This window comes from Oncorhynchus mykiss, chromosome 27 (assembly GCF_057628025.1).
Source record: "Oncorhynchus mykiss isolate SJ-2025 chromosome 27, ASM5762802v1, whole genome shotgun sequence".
Classification (NCBI taxonomy): Eukaryota; Metazoa; Chordata; class Actinopteri; order Salmoniformes; family Salmonidae; genus Oncorhynchus; species Oncorhynchus mykiss.
Genome location: NC_143048.1, coordinates 1,858,029 through 1,882,609, shown reverse-complemented (window position 1 = coordinate 1,882,609; position 24,581 = coordinate 1,858,029). Strand labels below are relative to the sequence as shown.

General features: G+C 44.4%; 1 protein-coding gene across 4 annotated transcripts in view; it reads left to right on the top strand.

Annotated features, from left to right (window-relative positions):
• The window catches only part of col4a4 (collagen, type IV, alpha 4), a 159,463-nt gene that overhangs the window by 123,746 nt on the left and 11,136 nt on the right, over positions 1 to 24,581 (top strand). For all 4 annotated transcript variants that reach the window (XM_090224153.1, XM_090224154.1, XM_090224155.1 and 1 more), the window contains 11 exons: positions 491 to 672; positions 2,528 to 2,591; positions 2,755 to 2,829; positions 3,566 to 3,673; positions 3,895 to 4,002; positions 4,117 to 4,188; positions 4,334 to 4,462; positions 5,003 to 5,110; positions 17,716 to 17,871; positions 23,577 to 23,684; positions 23,968 to 24,105. In XM_090224153.1, the coding sequence (XP_090080279.1) occupies positions 491 to 672; positions 2,528 to 2,591; positions 2,755 to 2,829; positions 3,566 to 3,673; positions 3,895 to 4,002; positions 4,117 to 4,188; positions 4,334 to 4,462; positions 5,003 to 5,110; positions 17,716 to 17,871; positions 23,577 to 23,684; positions 23,968 to 24,105 (1,248 nt within the window). The remainder of the gene's footprint in view (positions 1 to 490; positions 673 to 2,527; positions 2,592 to 2,754; positions 2,830 to 3,565; positions 3,674 to 3,894; positions 4,003 to 4,116; positions 4,189 to 4,333; positions 4,463 to 5,002; positions 5,111 to 17,715; positions 17,872 to 23,576; positions 23,685 to 23,967; positions 24,106 to 24,581) is intronic.

Here is a 24,581-nt window from a genome sequence, read left to right as displayed (position 1 = left end):
ATCTATTTAATCCATTTTGAATTCAGCCTGTTACTTAACAAAATGGAGAATAAGTCAAAGGGATATATGGATACTTTCTGAAGGCACTGTAGTTATTCTTTCTGAGTTTACATTTAACTGAGTGTCAAGAGCAGCAGATGTAGTATCCAGAGCAAGCGTTGAGTGGCGACATCACCCTGCCTGAGACTGGAAGTAGTGTCGCCCCTTGCTCAATCAAGACCATGGTTTTGGTAGAGCGATTGGAGTGTTTGTGAGTGTTGTAAAGAAGGTCAGGGGTTCACTCCCAGGCAGGACAGAGAAAGGATCTTCTCTGTTACACAAGCCATATAGGTTGAAATATTAGGTATTTGCGCTGGCTAATGTTTTGAATAAAATAAGTGTGTTGCATACACATATGCTGGTTAATTTTTCTTACATTTTTGTATTTGTCTGGCAGCAAGCATAATTGCAAGTTTGACTGCAGTCTTGCTTATTGTAAACCCCATTTCAGGTGACAAGGGTCCTGCGGGAGGCAGGGGTCTACCAGGGTACCCAGGGCTTTTGGGGAGGCCTGGCATAGAGGCTGGGCCTCAAGGACCACCTGGTACATGTGGACCCTCAGGTGAACCTGGACTACCTGGCCTGCCTGGCCAGAGGGGTATCATAGGCTTCCCTGGAGAGATTGGTGATCAGGTATGGATGTTAAGAGTACCGACTGTACAGTGCCTTGCGAAAGTATTCGGCCCCCTTGAACTTTGCGACCTTCTGCCACATTTCAGGCTTCAAACATAAAGATATAAAACTGTATTTTTTTGTGAAGAATCAACAACAAGTGGGACACAATCATGAAGTGGAACGACATTTATTGGATATTTCAAACTTTTTTAACAAATCAAAAACTGAAAAATTGGGCGTGCAAAATTATTCAGCCCCCTTAAGTTAATACTTTGTAGCGCCACCTTTTGCTGCGATTACAGCTGTAAGTCGCTTGGGGTATGTCTCTATCAGTTTTGCACATCGAGAGACTGAAATCTTTTCCCATTCCTCCTTGCAAAACAGCTCGAGCTCAGTGAGGTTGGATGGAGAGCATTTGTGAACAGCAGTTTTCAGTTCTTTCCACAGATTCTCGATTGGATTCAGGTCTGGACTTTGACTTGGCCATTCTAACACCTGGATATGTTTATTATTGAACCATTCCATTGTGGATTTTGCTTTATGTTTTGGATCATTGTCTTGTTGGAAGACAAATCTCCGTCCCAGTCTCAGGTCTTTTGCAGACTCCATCAGGTTTTCTTCCAGAATGGTCCTGTATTTGGCTCCATCCATCTTCTCATCAATTTTAACCATCTTCCCTGTCCCTGCTGAAGAAAAGCAGGCCCAAACTATGATGCTGCCACCACCATGTTTGACAGTGGGGATGGTGTGTTCAGGGTGATGAGCTGTGTTGCTTTTACGCCAAACATAACGTTTTGCATTGTTGCCAAAAAGTTCAATTTTGGTTTCATCTGACCAGAGCACCTTCTTCCACATGTTTGGTGTGTCTCCCAGGTGGCTTGTGGCAAACTTTAAACAACACTTTTTATGGATATCTTTAAGAAATGGCTTTCTTCTTGCCACTCTTCCATAAAGGCCAGATTTGTGCAATATACGGCTGATTGTTGTCCTATGGACAGAGTCTCCCACCTCAGCTGTAGATCTCTGCAGTTCATCCAGAGTGATCATGGGCCTCTTGGCTGCATCTCTGATCAGTCTTCTCCTTGTATGAGCTGAAAGTTTAGAGGGACGGCCAGGTCTTGGTAGATTTGCAGTGGTCTGATACTCCTTCCATTTCAATATTATCGCTTGCACAGTGCTCCTTGGGATGTTTAAAGCTTGGGAAATATTTTTGTATCCAAATCCGGCTTTAAACTTCTTCACAACAGTATCTCGGACCTGCCTGGTGTGTTCCTTGTTCTTCATGATGCTCTCTGCGCTTTTGACTGACCTCTGAGACTATGACAGTGCAGGTGCATTTACACGGAGACTTGATTACACACAGGTGGATTGTATTGATCATCATTAGTCATATAGGTCAACATTGGGGCGGCAGGGTAGCCTAGTGGTTAGAGTGTTGGACTAGTAACCGAAAGGTAGCAAGTTCAAATCCCGAGCTGACAAGGTACAAATCTGTCGTTCTGCCCCTGAACAGGCACTGTCCACCGTCATTGAAAATAAGAATTTGTTCTTAACTGACTTGCCTAGTTAAGTAAACTGAAAGTAAAGGGGCTGAATAATTTTGCACGCCCAATTTTTCAGTTTTTGATTTGTTAAAAAAGTTTGAAATATCCAATAAATGTCGTTCCACTTCATGATTGTGTCCCACTTGTTGTTGATTCTTCACAAAAAAATACAGTTTTATATCTTTATGTTTGAAGCCTGAAATGTGGCAAAAGGTCGCAAAGTTCAAGGGGGCCGAATACTTTCGCAAGGCACTGTACTTGGTCTGATTATAGACATGGGTCAAATACATGCCAAATACTAAACACTGTTTTTATTGGTGTCTCATTAGGGTGAATCTGGGTGTACTGGATCTCCTGGCACACCTGGCTTCCCAGGGTACAGTGGTCTTAAAGGTACTTCCAATAGACATATAGTCACAACTTCTACAGTATTTTCTCTTCTCATTGTGATGTTGTGCATATCACCAGGGAAAAGCTGCAGGGACTATGACTGATTTGTTAGGCAGAGGTCATTATGCTTCGCGGTGATGAGATCTGAGAGTTGATTGGTTTACAGGTGAACGGGGCGACTCCATTGGCATCCCTGGACCGGCTGGTGATAGAGGAGCTACAGGGAACACTGGAGCATTTGGTAAGAGGATAGGAGATGATACAGCACACATTTAAAAGAGAAGTTCCGGATTTTACAACTTAATGTTAATTGGTTCCTCACCATGAAAATAGTCTATGGGCCAGGAGAAACTGTAAACCATGGTTCAGTTCTCTTAACAGTCACTACAAACTTCTGATAACTTTTGCCACCACTAGCTACAAATCTATGGCTGTGATAAAGGCATGCAGACAAAAAGAGCAAGGGGCATCCCTTGAAGCTATTAAGGGGTTTGCCACAATAGATCAGATGGGTCTTAGTAACCAGTAACCATCTCCTGGAGACAGCTGATAACTCCAACACGGGCTCTTCACCAATGATGATACTTGAAGGTAATTGTCCACGTCCCTCCTCCAAGTGGCGTTATCAATATAACTACCGCACGGAAGATGTGTAAAGAACTGAGTTAAAATAGTATCTTTCAAATACTTTGGCTGTGATTGCTTTAACTTGTTTCGCACTATGGAACTAATGGAAAAGTCCCAAAATTGCTAACCCTCTAATCTGGTAAATTCAGGCTAACTCAAATCAAATGCTCAAACTTTTTTTAAAGAAAAATACTATTTGAGTGCAGGCCTGTTATCAACTTACCACACAATAGCAGATGTGTGCCCTGATCAAGCTAGGGGAAATAGGGAAGCTATAGATGCGCTAGTGACGGTGTATGATGTCTGTGAACAACCTGTACAGTAAAACTTGCCCCCTCTCCCTCCCTCAGCCGCACCGGGTGACCAAGGTGATGTAGGTGAACCAGGAGTTTCAGGAGCTCCAGGACCTAAAGGGTTAACTGGTCCTCAAGGATCCATCGGACCTCCAGGGCCTGCTGGTGAGGACTTTAACCTTCAAGACGCTTAATTGCACACTACCCAAAACAATGCTTAATTAACACCAACGAACTCTTAACACCCAACATTGTAGGGTTTGTGGGCTTTGCTCACTTTTGTTTGTTAGTGTTGTTGATGATCTCACCAGTGCCTTGATTGGTTTGAGCTCCTAGCTCATACTCTGCTCTCCTCCTTACCCCTCTCTCCTCTCTATGCTGGGAAGGTGTGATCGGACCCCCAGGCCTGAGTGGTAAACCTGGGGCTGATGGTCTCCCAGGGACCTCTGGACAAACTGGGCCCAAGGGAGACCAAGGACCACTTGGACTCAAAGGTGGGGACATGCTCAACCAGACTAGAAACTAAGGAGATTATTTTACATCAAATGTTTCTATCAATATAAGATTCTAGCATTGACATACTTTCATTTACTTATTTCGCCCCCCAGGTCCACCTGGACCACTGGGTTTGCATGGACTGGACGGACTAAAGGGTGTGAAGGGAGAGGTTGGGGCCAGAGGTTAGTAAAATGCACAATGCAGCAATATCAAGATAATCTCTCTGAAATTCTGGAAAATATATAGTTCTCAATATAACATTTGTGAATGTTGGGGAGGTGAGTCATGGAGAGTCAGACATTTTGTTTGTGTGAATGTGTTTCCCAGGCCCAGGTGTGCCCGGTCCCTCCGGTGCTCCAGGTTATAAAGGAGAGAAGGGTTCCAGAGGGTGTCAAGGGCCTCAAGGGCCCTCTCAGCCAGGACCTCTGGGCCCCAAGGGCCAGTCTGGACTAACGGGTACTGTATAACCTCAGTGATACCAACCCCAGAGATATGGACACTGTATCAAACCACTGGCCACATTTAAATGTTTTTTCTTACGTGCAACTTTGCTCGTACATTGTGCATACGTGGAAATCCACAGTAATGTTGTGATTTAGGACTTATTTATTTATATGTTGCATGAAAATGCATGATTTATAAATGAAACATGCTCATGTGATATTTACATGACTATAATGTTTATAGATATTTGACAAATGTTTTTTCATCACATTTTGGGAACTCGTGCCTTTGTTTTAGACATTTGGTCTAAAACGAGGCAAATCTTACGAATGAGGCCCATTAACTTTTAATGCAAAAACAGTGTCTCAGAAAGCTTGAATTAAAACCCTCCCATGGAGCAGTTGACATACAAGCAGTGCATAATGACAGGTCTTGCTGTTACATTACACATGATATTAGTGTACTGTACTCGTTATATACTGTAAGTTGTGCTTTTCAAAAAGGAGTAGGGTTCAGTAAAATGCTGTGACCAGGAATGTCCTCTCTTTATAGGAAGCCCAGGAGACACAGGTGCCTCCGGTCTACCAGGCATGGACTGTAAGGAGTCCATGCCCGGCCACTGTGGGGAGTCAGGCTTCCCTGGACGCGACGGACCACCAGGTCAGAATCACAGTTGTCGACGCCTTTAATGACCAGTCTGTATGGGAGTAGGGTGAAGTTAACTCCTGCTGACTACAGAGTCTGGAAAGACTCTTTTGATGTTGTCGGCACGATGCGTTGATAATGAAGGGGGCTGTGCTTTTTTACTGATTGGTTCTCCTCTGTGTCGTTCTCACTCAAACACCCACATGGACAACCACACACAGCCCCGAGTGCAGCCCACTTCCAATACAACTGTTGGATTTTCAAATCCAAACAACGTGAGGTCTCAACTTTTGAGAGAATTAATCAAAGCACAGCCCATTTCTGCGCGAATACTGCATTTACAATGGACTCCTGTCCAGACCAGTGTGTCACAGCTCTCCCTCGGCGGTGTACCACGTGAGTCATGTCAGCCAGGCTAGGTGAAGTTGCCCCTCGGCGCTGATCTTCGGTCAGTTTTACATTTTCCCCACCAATGTTTTAAGTTTAGGATTAGGGGTGGGGAAGCTGATCCTAGATCTGTACCTAGGGGAAACTTCACTCTGGTGCCTTTTTGTGCCCATAGGAATAAGGCCCGACGGGGTGTGGTATATGGCCAATATACCATGGCTAAGGGCTGTTCTTAGGCACAACACAAAGATGAGTTCAATTCAATTTATAGTATTTCATCCTTTCACTAGAGGAAATAATCTGGGGAAAAAAATCTAGCTGCTAATTCTATGTCCATCCTTGCTATGAAATCAAATAATCTTGCCAGCTAGCTATCGACAGAACAAAATCAAATCAAATTCGGCTGCAGAAATTAAAGAAAATAAGTTGCATTTACATTAGTTTTAGCTGTTTTCTATTGACATTTATTTGGATATACTTTATCCATTATAATTCATGTGATCTCCCACATAGAGAGTGAATGGTGTCCTGATGAGACAGCAGCTGTCCTGAGCCAGCCAGGCAAACTAATGCGTTAGCATAATTGCAACAGGGGTTTGTACAAACCTTGCTATCGGCCTCTACGACCTCGACATAATGTGTAAATTACATTTGCAAAATGTTTGTGGAGGTCGGAGAGGCAGACAGCAAGGTTTGTACAAACCCCTGTTGTTGCAAACCTTAATGCTAGGCTAGAAGCAAGGGGAAATATACTGAGGGGGTATTTTTCTCTGTAATAAAGCCCTTTTGTGCTGAAAAACTCATTCTGATTGGCTGGGCCTTACTCCTCGGTGGGTGGGCCTAACTCCCAAGTGGGTGGGCCTACGCCTTCCCAAGCCCACCCATGGCTGTTCCCATTGCCCAGTCATGTGAAATCCATAAATTAGGGCCTAATGAATTTATTTAAATTGACTGATTTCCTTCTGTGAACTGTAACTCAGTAAAACCTTTGAACTTGTGGCATCATGCATTCATATTTTTGTTTAGTATAATAATAAACACCTTATTGCTTTTCTCTTGTCCTTTGCTGTGGTATATCAAGACCAGTGTAGTGATACTTCAGAGCAGTAAACAGGTATTTTTGTGTCACACCTGTGGTATATAGTCTCATATACAAAGGTCTGGAATGCTGTTTTATGCAAATTACCCGGGTTATAATACTTTTTTTTAAAGAGGGTACTTTTGATTCTGGATGCTGATTGACTGAAACAGCATTCCAGTCGTGTGTATATCACACCACGGATATGATTGTTATTTTTGAAGTATCGCTAAGCTGTTCTTGATATACCACAGGAAATTCCAAAAGAAAAGCAATAAGGCTTTTATTCACATATTATTTTTCCTTGCTTCTAGCCTAAAGCTGAAATCCCACAGCGATGTCCATCAACGGTGAGAAATGTATGTACGAGAGTAGCAAGTGTTAATTCACATAGACAGCCTAGCATATGCCAGCGTAATTGTCATGAAAAACAATAATAAACAGTTATATTATCTCTAGAAATTGGAGTAGCTTAGCTCACTCCTCAGAAAGTATTCATACCTCTCATACTCATTCCACATTTTGTTGTTACAGCATGATACCACTTAATGACAAAGTGAAAACATATTTTTTGAAATGTTTGCAAATGTATTGAAATATCTCATTTACATGTATTCACACCCCTGAGTCAATACTTTGTAGAAGCACCTTACAGCTTTGAGTCATCTTGGAAAGGAAAGGCGGTACCTAGTCAGTTGCACAACTGAATGCGTTCAACCGAAATGTCTCTTCCGCATTTAACCCAATCAGAGAGGTGCGGGGGGGCTGCCTTAATTGACATGTGTCTGTTTCAGCTTTTAAACAAATTAAAACACATAAAAAACAACAATTTCATCCATTTTGAATTCAGGCTATAACACAACAAAATGTGGAATAAGTCAAGGGGTATGAATACTTTCTGAAGGCTCTGTATATGCATATGATCCAAATCAACACAGGTCGACTCTTGTTTTCAAATGCATAGCCTATTTCAATCAAATCAATCAAATGTATTTATAAAGCCCTTTTTACATCAGCCAATGTCACAAAGTGCTATACAGAAACACAGCCTAAAACCCCAAACAGCAAGCGATGCAGATGTAGAAGCACGGTGGCTAGGAAAAAGTCCCTAGAAAGGCAGAAACCTAGGAAGAAGCCTAGAGAGGAATCAGGCTCTGAGGGGTGGCCAGTCCACTTCTGACTGTGCCGGTTTGAGATTACAACAGTACATGGCCAAGATGTTCAAACGTTCATAGATGACCAGCAAGGTCAAATAATAATAATCGCAGTGGTTGTAGAGGGTGCAACAGGTCAGCACCTCAGGAGTACATTTTAGTTAGGACCTTCTGAAGAAATGAGTCTTCAATAAAGACTTAAAGGTCGAGATCGAGTCTGCGTCTCTCACATGGATAGGCAGACCACTCCATAAAAATTGAGCTATATAGGCTCCCGAGTGGTGCAGCGGACTCAGTGCTTGAGGCTTCACTACAGATACCCTGGTTCGATTCCAGGCTGTATTACAACCGGCCGTGATTGGGAGTCCCATAGGGTGGTGCACAATAGGCCGTCATTGTAAATAATAATTTGTTCTTAAATTACTATAAAAATATAGGAGAAAGCCCTGCCTTCAGCTGTTTGCTTAGAAATTCTAGGAACAATAAGGAGGCCTGCGTCTTGTGACCGTAGCGTACGTGTAGGTATGTACGGCGGGACCAAATCAGAGAAATGGGTAGGAGCAAGTCATGTAATACTTTGTAGGTTAACAGTAAAACCTTGAAATCAGCCCTCGCCTTAAGAGGAAGCCAGTGTAGAAGCTAGCACTGGAGTAATAGGATCACATTTCTGGATTCTAGTCAAAATTCTAGCAGCCATGATTAGCACTAACTGAAGTTTATTTTGTGCTTTATCCAGGTAGCCAGAAAGTAGAGCATTACAGTAGTTTAATCTAGAAGTAACAAAAGCATGAATTCACTTTTATACATTTTTGGACAGAAAGTTTCAGATTTTTGCAATGTTACGTAGATGGAAAAAAGCTGTCCTTGAAATAGTCTTTATATGTTCGTCAAAAGAGAGATTGGGGTCCAGAGTATCGCCGATGTCCTTCAGTTTTATTTGTGACGACTGTACAACCATCAAGATTTGTCACGCCCTGACTTTAGAGATCATTTTAATTATCTATTTCCCCACCCCTAATCCTATCTATCTATTATCTCGGGTCAGAGTGTGACTAGGGTGGGAAATCTATGTTTTCTATTTCTTTGTTGGCCTGGGTATGGGTCCCAATCAGAGGCAGCTGTCTATCGTTGTCTCTGATTGGGGATCGTACTTGGGCAGCTTTTTCCCACCTGTAGTTTGTGGGATCTTTTTTTGGTACTGTGCTGTGTAGCCCTACTAAACTTTACGTTTCGTTTGTATTTTTTTTTTTTTCGGTGTTCATTGAATAAAGTAAGATGTACGCCTACCATGCTGCACCTTGGTCCGATCCTTCCATCGACGAGCGTAACAAGATTAATTGCCAGATCCAACAGGAGATCTCTTTGTTTCTCGGGACCTAGAACTAGCATCTCTGTTTTGTACGAGTTTCAAAGTTAAAAGTGTGCAGCCATCCACTTCCTTATGTCAGAAACACAGGCTTCCAGGGAGGGCAATTTTGGTGCTTCACCATGTTTCATCGAAATGTACAGCTTGGTATCACCAGCAGAGCAGTGAAAGTTAATATTATGTTTCCAAATTACATCACCAAGAGGTAAAATATACAGTGAAAACATTAGTGGTCCTGAAATGGAACCTTGAGGAACACCGAAATGTACAGTTGATTTGTCAGAGGACAAACCATTCACAGAGACAAACCGATATCTTTCCGACAGATAAGATCTAAACCAGGCCAGAACTTGTCCGTGTAGACCAATTTGGGTTTCCAAACTCTCCAAAAGAATGTGGTGATCGATTGGTCTCGAGGACAGATGCAGAGCCTTGGTCTGACACCATTAAAAAGTAATTTACCACCTTCATGAGTGCAGTCTCAGTGCTATGATGGGGTCTCAAACCAGACTGTGCAACCAATTTTTCAAAACAAATTGAGAGGAATGGGAGATTCGATATAAGCCGAAAAGTTTTTTTTATATTTTCTTGTTCAAGGTTTGGCTTTTTCAAGAGGCTTTATTACTGCCACTTTTAGTGAGTTTTAATCCGGTGGATAGGAAGATGTTTATTATGCTCAACATAGGAGGGCCAAGCACAGGAAGCAGCTCTTTCAGTAGTTGAATTGGAATAGGGTCCAGTATGCATCTTGAAGGTTTAGAGACCATTACTATTTTCAAAAATGTTTTGAGATATAGGAATAAAACACTTGAATGTCTCCCTGGGTCCTGGCAGTGTTGTGCAGACTCAGGACAACTGAGCTTTGGAGAAAGAGGAGTCCGTCATTTGCTTTCTAATCTTGATCTTTTCGCCGAAGAAGTTCATGAATTTATCACTGCTGAAGTGAAAGCCATCCTCTCTTGGGGAATGCTGCTTTTTAGTTAGCTTTGTGACAGTATCAAAAATACATTTGGGATTTTATTTATTCTCCTCAGTTGGAAAAATAGGATGATCGAGCAGCAGTGGGGGCTCTGCCATTTTTTTACGGTACTCTCTTTCCAAGCTAGTCGGAAGACTTCCAGTTTGGTGGAGCGCCATTTCCTTTCCAATTTTCTGGAAGCTTGCTTCAGGGCTCGGGTATTTTCTGTATTCCAGGGGGCTAGTTTCTTTTGACAAATGTTTTTTGTTTTTAGGGGTGCAACTGCATCTAGGGTATTACGCAAGGTTACATTTTAGTTCCTCATTTAGGTGGTTAACCGATTTTTGTATTCTGATGTCTTTGGGTAGGTGGATGGAGTCTGGAAGGGCATCTTGTTACGGTGCGTGAATGAGGACCCAAAAGCGAATCAACTTAAACAGAGCTTCTTTAATTACCAAACATAGGTAGGCTCAGATGGACCGGCAGATTCCGACAGGACAGGACAAGGTTACAGCAAACATGACGACAGTCTGGTTCAGGCATGAATGACACAAACAAACAAGAATCCGACAAGGACAGGAGCAGAAACAGAGAGAGATATAGGGACCTAATCAGAGGGAAAAAAGGGAACAGGTGGGGAACGGGGTGAATGGGTAGTTAGAGGAGACAAGGGACAGCTGGGGGAAAGCGGGGGAGAAAAGGTAACCTAACACGACCAGCAGAGGGAGACAGGGTGAAGGGAAAGGACAGAGACAAGACAACATGACAGTACATGACAGTACCCCCCCACTCACCGAGCGCCTCCTGGCGCACTCGAGGAGGAAACCTGGCGGCAACGGAGGAAATCATCAATCAGCGCACGGTCCAGCACGTCCCGAGAGGGAACCCAACTCCTCTCCTCAGGACCGTACCCCTCCCAGTCAACTAGGTACTGATGACCACGGCCCCGAGGACGCATGTCCAAGATTTTACGGACCCTGTAGATAGGTGCGCCCTCGACAAGGATGGGGGGGGGGGGGGGGAAGACGAGCGGGGGCGCGAAGAACGGGCTTAACACAGGAGACATGGAAGACCGGGTGGACGCGACGAAGATATCGCGGAAGAAGAAGTCGCACTGCGACAGGATTAATGACCTGAGAGATACGGAATGGACCAATGAACCGCGGGGTCAACTTGCGAGAAGCCGTCTTAAGGGGAAGGTTCTGAGTGGAGAGCCAAACTCTCTGACCGCGACAATATCTAGGGCTCTTAGTTCTACGCTTATTAGCAGCTCTCACAGTCTGCGCCCTATAACGGCAAAGTGCAGACCTGACCCTCTTCCAGGTGCGCTCGCAACGTTGGACAAAAGCCTGAGCGGAGGGGACGCTGGACTCGGCGAACTGAGATGAGAACAACGGAGGCTGGTACCCGAGGCTACTCTGAAAAGGAGATAGCCCGGTCGCAGACGAAGGAAGCGAGTTTTGGGCGTATTCTGCCCAGGGGAGCTGTTCTGACCAAGACGCAGGGTTGCGAAAAGAAAGACTGCGTAAGATGCGACCAATAGTCTGATTGGCCCGTTCTGCTTGACCGTTAGACTGGGGGTGAAAGCCGGAAGAGAGACTGACGGAAGCCCCAATCAAACGGCAAAACTCCCTCCAAAATTGAGACGTGAATTGCGGACCTCTGTCCGAAACGACGTCTGACGGAAGGCCATGAATTCTGAAAACATTCTCGATGATGATTTGTGCCGTCTCTTTAGCAGAAGGAAGCTTAGCAAGGGGAATGAAATGAGCCGCCTTAGAGAACCTATCGACAACCGTAAGAATAACAGTCTTCCCCGCTGACGAAGGCAGTCCGGTGACAAAATCTAAGGCGATGTGAGACCACGGTCGAGAGGGAATAGGAAGCGGCCTGAGACGGCCGGCAGGAGGAGAGTTACCGGACTTAGTCTGCGCGCAGACCGAACAAGCAGCCACGAAACGACGCGTGTCATGCTCCCGGGTGGGCCACCAGAAACGCTGGCGAATGGAAGCAAGCGTACCCCGAACGCCAGGGTGGCCGGCTAACTTGGCAGAGTGAGCCCACTGAAGAACGGCCAGACGAGTAGGAACGGGAACGAAAAGAAGGTTCCTAGGACAAGCGCGCGGCGACGGAGTTTGAGTGAGTGCTTGCTTTACCTGCCTCTCAATTCCCCAGACAGTCAACCCGACAACACGCCCCTCAGGGAGAATCCCCTCGGGGTCAGTGGAGGCTACTGAAGAACTGAAGAGACGAGACAAAGCATCAGGCTTGGTGTTCTTAGAGCCCGGACGATAAGAAATCACGAACTCGAAACGAGCGAAAAACAGCGCCCAACGCGCCTGACGCGCATTAAGTCGTTTGGCAGAACGGATGTACTCAAGGTTCCTATGGTCAGTCCAAACGACAAAAGGAACGGTCGCCCCCTCCAACCACTGTCGCCATTCGCCTAGGGCTAACCGGATGGCGAGCAGTTCGCGGTTACCCACATCATAGTTACGTTCCGACGGCGACAGGCGATGAGAAAAATACGCGCATGGGTGGACCTTGTCGTCAGAGAGGGAGCGCTGAGAAAGGATGGCTCCCACTCCCACCTCTGACGCGTCAACCTCGACAACGAACTGTCTAGAGACGTCAGGTGTAACAAGGATAGGAGCGGATGTAAAACGATTCTTGAGGAGATCAAAAGCTCCCTGGGCGGAAACGGACCACTTAAAGCACGTCTTGACAGAAGTAAGGGCTGTGAGAGGAGCTGCCACCTGACCGAAATTACGGATGAAACGACGATAGAAGTTCGCGAAGCCGAGAAAGCGCTGCAGCTCGACGCGTGACTTAGGGACGGGCCAATCAAGGAATCCACGCTGGAAGGAACCTCCCGGGAGAGAATCTCATCCTTTACCTCTGCGCGGAAACCCTCCAGAAGACGAGCGAGCAAGGCCGGCTCGTTCCAGCCACTGGAGACAGCAAGAGTGCGAAACTCAATAGAGTAGTCTGTTATGGATCGATTGCCTTGACATAGGGAAGACAGGGCCCTGGAAGCCTCCTCCCCAAAAACAGATCGATCAAAAACCCGTATCATCTCCTCCTTAAAGTCTTGATACTGGTTAGTACACTCAGCCCTTGCCTCCCAGATTGCCGTGCCCCACTCACGAGCCCGTCCAATAAGGAGAGATATGACGTAGGCGACACGAGCAGTGCTCCTGGAGTAAGTGTTGGGCTGGAGAGAAAACACAATATCACACTGGGTGAGGAACGAGCGGCATTCAGTGGGCTCCCCAGAGTAACACGGCGGGTTATTGATTCTGGGCTCCGGAGATTCGAAAGCCCTGGAAGTGGCCGGTGGATCGAGGCGGAGATGGTGAACCTGTTCTGTGAGGTTGGAGACTTGGGTGGCCAGGGTCTCAACGGCATGTCGAGCAGCAGACAATTCCTGCTTGTGTCTGCCTAGCATCGCTCCCTGGATCTCGACGGCTGAGTGGAGAGGATCCGAAGTCGCTGGGTCCATTCTTGGTCGGATTCTTCTGTTACGGTGCGTGAATGAGGACCCAAAAGCGAATCAACTTAAACAGAGCTTCTTTAATTACCAAACATAGGTAGGCTCAGATGGACCGGCAGATTCCGACAGGACAGGACAAGGTTACAGCAAACATGACGACAGTCTGGTTCAGGCATGAATGACACAAACAAACAAGAATCCGACAAGGACAGGAGCAGAAACAGAGAGAGATATAGGGACCTAATCAGAGGGAAAAAAGGGAACAGGTGGGGAACGGGGTGAATGGGTAGTTAGAGGAGACAAGGGACAGCTGGGGGAAAGCGGGGGAGAAAAGGTAACCTAACACGACCAGCAGAGGGAGACAGGGTGAAGGGAAAGGACAGAGACAAGACAACATGACAGTACATGACACATCTAGGAATCTTTGGGATGTCCTAGCATTTATAGCACAGCTTTTGATGATACTTGGTTAGGATTTTAGCAGATTATTTGTTGCGATTGCAAATGTAATAAAATGGTCGTCCGATAGTCCAGGATTATGAGGAAAAAAATAAATGTATTCCACGGGACAAAACTAGGTCCAGAGTGTGACTGTGGCAGTGAGTAGGTCCAGAGTCCAGAACCCGCTGAGTCGATGATGGCTCCAAAAGCCTTTTGGAGTGGGTCTGTGGACTTTTCCATGTGAATGTTAGTCACCAAAAATGTGAATATTATCTACCACGACTACAAGGTCTGATAGGAATTCAGTGAGGAATGCCGTGTACGGCGCAGGAGGCCTGTGAACTGCAGCTATAAAAAGTGATTGAGTAGGCTGAATAGATTTCATGACTAGAAGCTCAAAAAACAAAAATGCAGTATATTTTTGGGGGGGAGGGTAAATAGACATTTGACATTACAGCCCAATACATTTGTTAACTACAATTCTAGCCTACTTATAAAGTAGGGAAGATCATAAAAATTGTCTAATACAAATGACCCACTCAATCTCTAGAACAGATTTGATTCATTTTAACCGGCATTGACTAAGCATGCACATGTTGGAAGTTTACATACACTTAGGTTGGAATCATTAAAACTAGTTTTTCAACCACTCCACAATTTTCTTGTTAACAAAGTATAGTTTGGCAAGTCGGTTAGGACATCTACTTTGTGCATGACACCAAGTAATTTTTCCAACAATTGTTTACAGACAGATTAGTTGACTTATAATTCACTGTATCACAATTCCAGTGGGTCAGAAGTTTACATACGCTAAGTTGACTGTGCTTTTAAACAGGTTGGAAAATTCCAGAAAAGTAAATCAGGTCTTTAGAAGCTTCTGATAGGCTAATTGACATCATTTCAGTCAATTGGAGCTGTACCTGTGGATGTATTTCAAGGCCTACCTTCAAACTCAGTGCCTCTTTGCTTGACATCGTAGGTAAATCAAAAGAAGTCAGCCAAGACCGCATAAAAAACAAATGTATGCCTCCACAAGTCTGGTTCATCCTTGGGAGCAATTTCCAAATGCCTGAAGATACCACATTCATCTGTACACACAACAGTAGGCAAGTTTAAACACCATGGGACCACACAGCCGTCATACCGCTCAGGAAGGAGACACCCTCTGTTTCCTAGAGATGAACGTACTATGGTGCGAAAAGTGCAAATCAATCCCAGAACAACAGCAAAGGACCTTGTGAAGATGCTGGAGGAAACAGGTACAAAAGTATCTATATCCACAGTAAAACGAGTCCTAAATCAACATAACCTGAAAAGCCGCTCAGCAAGGAAGAAGCCACTGCTCCAAAACCGCCATAAAAAAAGCCAGACTATGATTTGCAACTGCACATGGGGACAAAGATCGTACGTTTTTAGAAATGTCCACTGGTCTGATGAAACAAAAATAGAACTGTTTGGCCATAATGACTATCGTTATGTTTGGAGGAAGAAGGGGGAGGCTTGCAAGCTGAAGAACACCATCCCAAACGTGAAGTACAGGGGGTGGCAGCATTATGTTGTGGGGGTGCTTCGCTGCAGGAGGGACTGCTGCACTTCACAAAATAGATGGCATTATGAGGGAGTAAAATTATCTGGATATATTGAAGCAACATCTCAAGACATCAGTCAGGAAGTTTAAAGCTTGTTTGCAAATGGGTCTTCCAAATGGACAATGACCCCAAGCATACTTCCAAAGTTGTGGCAAAATGGCTTAAGGACAACAAAGTCGAGGTATTGGAGTGGCCATCACAATGCCCTGACCTCAATCCTATAGAAAATATGTGAGCTGAACTGTAAAAGCGTGCACGAGCAAGGAGGCCTACAAACCTGACTCAGTTACACCAGCTCTGTCAGGGGGAACTTATTGTGGGAAGCTTTTGGAAGGCTACCCTAAATGTTTGACCCAAGTTAAACAATTTAAAGGCAATGCTACCAAATACTAGTTGAGTGTAAATACATTTATGACCCACTGGGAATGTGCTGAAATAAATCAAATCTGAAATAAATCATTCTCTCTACTATTATTCTGACATTTCACATTCTTAAAGGAAAGTGGTGATCCTAACTGACCAAAGACAGGGATTTTTTACAAGGATTAAATGTCATGAGTTGCGAGAAACTGAGTTTAAATGTATTTGGCTAAGGTGTATGTAAACTTCCGACTTCCGACAACTGTATATAGAATGTTGTTGGATTCATGCATTGCTACACTGCATTCTATTTCCAGGGTGAGCACTCTGGTTCACGTGCGAAAAATAAAATACATTTTTAACTGCGGTGTGATTTGGGATTAATATTTGGTTTACAACAGTGGGTGTTTATATGAACCTTGCTGTCAACCACTGCGACCTCGGCAACAATGTTGCAATTTTAGAAATGTTATCTCCCCAGTACCATAGAGAGTAAACCTTGTCCTGACGACTGAGCCAGGCGAAATCATGCATCAACATCATAACATAATTATCGATATATCCAAATAAATGTAAATTGAAAACGGTTAAAACAGACATGCGGTACGTTTGCTGTCAGTCCAGCTGCAGAGTTTGACGTACTGGTATTGTATACGTCTTTCTTTTTCCAAACGCAGTTAAGCCAAAACCACGCCCCGTTATTCAGAGGGGTGTTCTACAATGCTCCCATTGGCTAGCTAGCTTTGTCTCACTCACAGGTGATCAGTGCAGAGACAGTGACCTTCCAATGTAAGGATGGAAAGTGTAATTTAACAATTAGCTGCCAACCGTAATGCAGGCCTATTATTATCATGGTTGGGAACATTTGCCCATGTATTTATTTTCAGAGTTGTAAAAATGTCTCAGAACTCTGAATTCCCTCAATTGAGGGTCAGCTTAGTTAACCTATGCTACTTAACGTTACCAGCTTGGTAGTTTAAGTTGTTATATTATCATTAGTAGTCTATTATCAGGTAAAATCATATGCTTATCATTCATCCTTTCTCAAATATATATTAGGTAATCATTCAGTCTAATACGCTATGCTACAGCCATTGAATCTGTCTTTGAGCGTTAAGGGACGTTAATGGCTAGCTTGGTCCACAACATTGTTATTATATTTTTCAATGTTGAAATACAAGGGCAAACGCTAATGATCAGTGATCTGTAATTTCGTGCTTTGTGATATTCACTTCCGATCTTGGAGACTTGGAGAGCACTCAAAGGGTTGTAGAACACCCTTCTGAATAATGAGCCGTGGTTTTGGCTTAACTGCATTGGGAAAAAGAAAGATATATTGTTTAAAAAATAACGTTTTTGATAAATATGTCAATCAAATGTTTTTATATGTTGGCAACCGGTTATTAAAAGCAATAAAGCACTTCAGGAGTTTGTGGTATATGGCTAATATACCACGGCTTCGCTTAGTGCCTAAGAACAGCCCTTAGCCTTGGTAATGGGCCATATAAGACCTTGGGCCTTATTGCTTAAATATAGCAGACTACTAATATAGCAACATTTTTATTTTGCAATGACACACAATGTGAGAGTAAAATTCTAAGATTGCAACCTTGCAATTGCAAGGTTCAGTATTTGAAGCTCCCATCAATTTAAACCAAATGTTTAGTTTGTTCACAAGTGTCATTGTGAGAAGAACATTTATTTTTTTATTAGTATTTTATGTTGCTGCAAAAAAAAATGGTTACAAACACAGTCACAATTAACACTTTAGTTGTGTGTGTGGTGATGTTTCAGGTTCACCAGGTGACATTGGCTGCTCCGGCCCTGCTCTGCCCATGACCAGTGAAGAGGGGGACAACGGTGTGCCCGGCTTACCAGGGCTCAAAGGGGACAAGGGGACTTCAGGCCCCCCCGGGCTGCCTGGCATTGCAGGGTTACCTGGGCCTAAAGGTAACAGGACAGACCTGGGTTGTGTTCGTAAGGCACTAAATGGAGGAAAGTGTATTGAAACTGGGAGGGATTAGCTGGACGCTCATTTTGTCGTTCTGTTGCGAAACGTTTAGTAACTTTTTGTTGTGTGCTCTAACAAACATGACCTGGACTGTAAAATAAAGGCCTCCTCATACAGCCAGATGCTACCCTTGGTAACATAGCAAAGTAGCGTAGAGTCCGCCCTCTCAGATACTCCAATGCTTTTATTGTTTGATAACGCATTGATCTAAGTGGAAGATCCACTTAAGCATGTGCCAGTGCCGACCAGGTACATGTTTGGGGTGGAGATCACAGAAATGTACAATACGTGCGTATGTGGACACCTGCTTGTCAAACATCTAATTCCAAAATCATGGGGATTAATATGGAGTTGGTCCCCCCCTTTGCTGCTATCACAGCCTCCACTCTTCTGGGAAGGCTTCCCACTAGATGTTGGAACATTGCTGCAGGGAGTTGCATCCATTCAGCCACAAGAGCATTAATGAGGTCGGGCCCTGATGTTGGGCGATTAGGCCTGCTCACAGTAGGCGTTCCAATTTATCTCAAAGGTGTTCGATGGGGTTGATGTCAAGGCTCTGTGCGGGCCAGTCAAGTTCTTCCCTACCGATCTCGACAAACCAGGTAGCGTTCTCCTGGCATCTGCCAAACCCAGATTAGTCCGTCGGACTGCCAGATGGTGAACCGTGATTCATCACTCCAGAGAACGCGTTTCCACTGCTCCAGAGTCCAATGGCGGCGAGGTTTACACCACTCCAGCCGACGCTTGGCATTGAGCATGATGATCTTAGGCTTGTGTGCGGCTGCTCGGCCATGGAAATCCATTTCATGTAGCTCCCGACGATCAGTTCTTGTGCTGACTTTGCTTCCAGAGGCAGTTTGGAACTCTGTAGTGAGTGTTGCAACGAAGGACAGACAATTGTTATGTTCTACACGCTATGAAGATTGCATGGTTATGAGCTCGATTTTATACACTTGTCGGCAACAGGTGTGACTGAAATAGCTGAATGCACTAATTGGGCAGGGACTCCGCTATCCTGACTTTAGGGGGAAGCTTGTTTCACATTTGGGGTGCCAGGACAGAGAAGAGCTTTGACTGGGCTGAGCATGAGCTAAGAGGCCAAGAGAAGAGATGTCGGGGTACGGAGTGCTTGGGTAGGGATGTGGGTTTTGAGTATAGCCTGACGATAAGGAGGTGCAGTTCCCCATGCTGCTCTGTCGGCAAGCACCAGGGTCTTGAAGATTATGTGAACTTCGAATGGAAGCCAGTGGAGGAGCCGGGTGACATGGGAGAACTTAGGAAGGTTGAACACCAGGCAGACTGCGGCATTCTGGATAAATTGCAGGGGTTTGATGGCCCAGCCAACAGAGTTGCAGTAGTCTAGACGGGAAATGATAAGTGCCTGGATTAGGACCTGAGCTGCTTCCAGTGTGACGAAAGGTCATGCTCTATGGATGTTGTAGAGCATGAACCTGCAGGAGCTAGTCACTGCTTTGATGTTTGCAGAGAACGACAGGGTATTTGTCCAGGGTCACTCCAAGGTTCTTTGCACTCCGGGAGGGGGACACCATGGAGTTGTCAACCGTGATGGAGAGGTCTTGGAGCAGGCCTTTCTTAAGAGGAAGAGCAGCTCTGTTTTGTTGAGGTTGAGTTTGAGGTGGTGGGCCGACATCCAATCTGAGATGTCTGCCAGGCCACCTAATTTATACATTAATAAGAGCTATTATAGGTAAATGAGTAGGCTTAATATGTTTGGAGAAGCGGATGATAAATACAAATATTGAGAAAGCGTAGCAATTGCTTTGGATTCTTTATCCTTATGATCACTGGAGACTAAATGTAAAATCAGTCATAGGGCAGAAAATCAACATGGCAGGTATTCGGCCCCTTTTCCACCCATAGTGACGTAGCCTAGGCTATAAATAGCTGTGCCATTATTCAGATCATTAATTTAATTGTATGGCCTCATAGTTTGTGGGGATGGAATTTGGAGACGCAAGCTAAATAGACTTCTGTAGACTATGGAAAGCTGTGCGCAGTTGCACCGAATGTATTACAGCTTCTGTGTTAGTTTCTTTCCATTTGTAACCTACATTGTTTTTGTTGCCTACTTAAATCATCATGGAATTCAGTTTAAACCCGGAGCCTGGCGCACGGTTTACTACGACTAGATCATTGTCATTACAGTTCCATGATCAGTGAGGTAGATTTATAGGACTATTGTTCAACCCTTATTGTAAACTTTTGTCCACTTCTAATATTTAATGGATCGAACAACTAAATATGACAACTATCAGGATGGCCACCCCCGTTGTTTTTACGTCCCCTGATTGCCCATCTGCTAGCCTGCTGGCCGCGGCCCGCTAGCTGTCTAGAGCATATCGGACTGGTCGCTGAAGAGGTCCATCAGCCAATTTTCTTGGGCTACAATACCTATTTTGCCGATTGGCCTGGACCCTTTTACTACACGGAGCCCTGCCGATCCATCACGACTGGTCTGCCAACGTAACCGCCCGAGGGGGCTACAACTGACTCTTCCGTTGCGATGTCCCCCTTAGGCCATCCTGCTAGCTTGCTAGCCCCGGCTGAATTGCCGTGTCTCCAGCCCGCCTAGCTACTCACTAGACCCCATGATCACACGGCAACGTATGCCTCTCCATAATGTCAATATGCCTTGTCCATTGCTGTTTTGGTTAGTGTTTATTGTCTTATTTCACTGTAGAGCTTCCAGCCCTGCTCAATATGCCTTAGCTAACCCTTTTGTTCCACCTCCCACACATGCGGTGACCTCACCTGGTTTAAATGGTGTCTCTAGAGACAATACATCTCGTCGTCACTCAATGCCTAGGTTTACCTCCGCTGTATTCACATCCTACCATACCCTTGTCTGTACATTATGCCTTGAATCTATTCTTCCGTGCCCAGAAACCTGCTCCTTTTACTCTCTGTTCCGAACGCACTAGACAACCAGTTCTTATAGCCTTTAGCCGTACCCTTATCCTACTCCTCTGTTCCTCTGGTGATGTAGAGGTTAATCCAGGCCCTGCAGTGTTTAGCTCCACTTCCATTCCCCAGGCGCTCTCATTTGTTGACTTCTGTAACTGTAAAAGTCTTGGTTTCATGCATGTTAACATTAGAAGCCTCCTCCCTAAATTTGTTTTATTCACTGCTTTAGCACACTCTGCCTACCCGGATGTTCTAGCCATATCTGATTCCTGTCTTAAGAAGGCTTACCATCTTAAAAAAAGCATGCGCCATTCAAATTTAAAAAAAAAGATATAGCCCTTGGTCCAGAACAGCACAAAAACATCCTGTGGCGTACTGCGTTAGCATTGAATAGCCCTCGCGATATGCAACTTTTCAGGGAAGTTAGGAACCAATATACACAGACAGTTAGGAAAGCAAAGGCTAGCTTTTTCAAACAGAAATTTGCATCCTCTAGCACAAACTACAAAAAGTTCTGGGACACTGTAAAGTCCATGGTGAATAAGAGCACCTCCTCCCAGCTGCCCACTGCACTGAGGTTAGGAAACACTAGCTAGGAAACACCAATAAATCCACGATAATTGAGAATTTCAATAAGCATTTTTCAACAGCTAGCCATGCTTTCCACCTGGCTACACCTACCCCAGTCAACAGCCCTGCACCCCCCTCAGCAACTTGCCCAAGCCTTCCCCATTTCTCCTTCACCCAAATCCAGATAGCCGATGTTCTGAAAGAGCGGCAAAATCTGGACCCCTACAAATCAGCCGAGCTAGACAATCTGGACCCTCTCTTTCTAAAATGATCCACCGCAATTGTTGCAACCCCTATTACTAGCCTGTTCAACCTCTCTTTCATATCGTCTGAGATCCCCGAAGTTTGGAAAGCTGCCGCGGTCATCCCCCTCTTCAAAGGGGGAGACACTCTAGACCCAAACTGCTACAGACCTATATCTATCCTACCCTGTCTTTCTAAGGTCTTTGAAAGCCAAGTTAACAAACAGATCACCGACCATTTTGAATCCCACCGTACCTTCTCCGCTATGCAATTTGGTTTCCGAGCTGGTCACGTGTGCACCTCAGCCACACTCAAGGTCCTAAACGATATCGTAACCGCCATCGATAAGAGACAATACTGTGCAGCTGTATTCATCGACCTGGCCAAGGCTTTCGACTCTGTCAATCACCACATTCTTATCGACAGACTCAACAGCCTTGGTTTTTCAAATGACTGCCTCGCCTGGTTCACCAACTACTTCTCAGACAGAGTTCAGTGTGTCAAATCGGAGGGCCTGTTGTCCGGGTCTCTGGCAGTCTCTATAGGTGTGCCACAGTTTCAATTCTTGGACCGACGCTCTTCTCTGTATACATCAATGATGTCACTCTTGCTGCTGGTGATTCTCTGAGCCACCTCTACGCAGACAACACCATTCTGTATACTTCTGGACCTTCTTTGGACACTATGTTAACAACCCTCCAGACGAGCTTCAATGCCATACAACTCTCCTTCCGTGGCTTCCAATTCCTCTTAAATACAAGTAAAACTAAAATCATGCTCTTCAACCGATCGCTGCTACAAAAATCTCTGAAACTGGAAACACTTATATCCCTCACTAGCTTTAAGCACCAGCTGTCAGAGCAGCTCACAGGTTACTGCACCTGTACATAGCCCATCTATCATTTAACCCAAACAACTACCTCTCCCCCTACTGTATTTATTTATTTATTTTGCTCCTTTGCACCCCATTATTTCTATCTCTACTTTGCACTTTCTCCCATTGCAAATCTACCATTCCAGTGTTTTACTTGCTATATTGTATTTACTTTGCCACCATGGCCTTTTTGCCTTTACCTCCCTTATCTCACCTCATTTGCTCACATCGTATATAGACTTGTTTATACTGTATTATTGACTGTATGTTTGTTTTACTCCATGTGTAACTCTGTGTCGTTGAATGTGTCGAACTGCTTTGCTTTATCTTGGCCAGGTCGCAGTTGTAAATGAGAACTTGTTCTCAACTTGCCTACCTGGTTAAATAAAGGTGAAATAAAAAATACAAAAAATAAAAAAACTGCAATCTAGGTCATTTGGTTTTGCTGTTAGATTAAGCACAGTGATAACATGAATCTGTTGTATAAAATAGCTAAACAAAATATCTGACTTTGTATTCCCATTTGAACTTTGCTATGCTTTAAAATGGTTAAAAGTGCAGTGATAGACATTTGGGTGACAACTAATCCTATAATCAGACATTGTTTTTCCATTGGAATTTGGTGTTGCTTTTCGATGGTTGAAAGCATAGTGATAACACATTGGAACTATTGGCTGTCTTTTTGAGAGGAAGAATATAGGTTTGTAATCTCATTGATTATCGTCTCAACCAAATATTACCCAATTCTCCACGTTGAAATGACGAGTTGTGTTCAGTGGGAAATAGGTAGGTAATCTACCAATTAGTGCTGAAAAATATACAATATGCATATATTTTTATGGCTTTCTGACATTGATCCCTAATATTCTGAACACGTTCTCTCAATATACCTGTATTATGAGTCTGAGAAAATTCTAATTCAAGGTACACTGTATTTAAAGGGATGGCATTCATTGAATTGGAATTTCACTTTACTTACTGAATTGTCTGACCTCAATTCAAATTGACCCCAAACCTGCTGTTGTCGCCCAGGTGAGAGAGGAGCTTCGGGGATGATGGGGGTCCCAGGACACCCCGGTTCCACAGGAACATGTGGGCTCCCAGGACCCAAAGGAACCGAGGGACTGCAAGGAGATGAAGGTCAGCTCCTCATGAAAGTGACCATCACCAGCATAATTAACATTAATCATGAGTGATACAGATTGATGCAGAATGAAAATAATTATAAAGCAGTAGATCCAGCATCAGTAGGGACGATGTCATTGAAACAGTCGTACAAATATAATTACTAGTAAGGACATTCCTTTTGCCTTGATCTGGGAGGCTTTCTCCCTTCTTGTAATTGTATTTCTATTGACACAGCAGCTTAACCCACATACCCTCCTCTCTCTGTCTCTCTGGACATTTGTTATTTCATCCACAGGTCCAAAAGGAGAAAAGGGGAATGTGATCACTCCATTGATAATCCCACCTCCTCCTGGACCCGTAGGTGCACCCGGTCAACCAGGCCTTCCTGGCTTCACTGGCGGACCGGGATCCAACGGTTTTGAGGGACAGAAAGGTAGGGCCTGATGTGGGTCAACGGAAGCTCCTGAAATCTCTTGATATCTTCCTGTGTATAGTGCTCTGTGTCCTCCTACAATGAAAATGTTTGTTATTTTGTTTTCTCCTAAATTGCATTTATAAATACAATAACTATCATTCAGAGAGGGTGGTTGTAGTTTCTCAGACAGACCACTTGAGGTCTTTGTGAAAGTAGAATTTTCAATAAGAGGATTAGTTATTTGTTGTATATTATAAACTGAGTAATTCGACCCCTGAATGCTAATTGGCTGACAGCCGTGGTATATCAGACCGTATACCACAGGTATAACAAAACATTTATTTGTATTGCTCTAATTACGTTGGTAACCAGTTTATAATAGCAATAAGGCACCTCGGGTGTTTGTGGCCAATATACCACGGCTAAGGGCTGTATCCAGGCACTCTGCGTTGGGTCGTGCGTAAGAACAGCCCTTAGCCGTGGTATATTAGCCA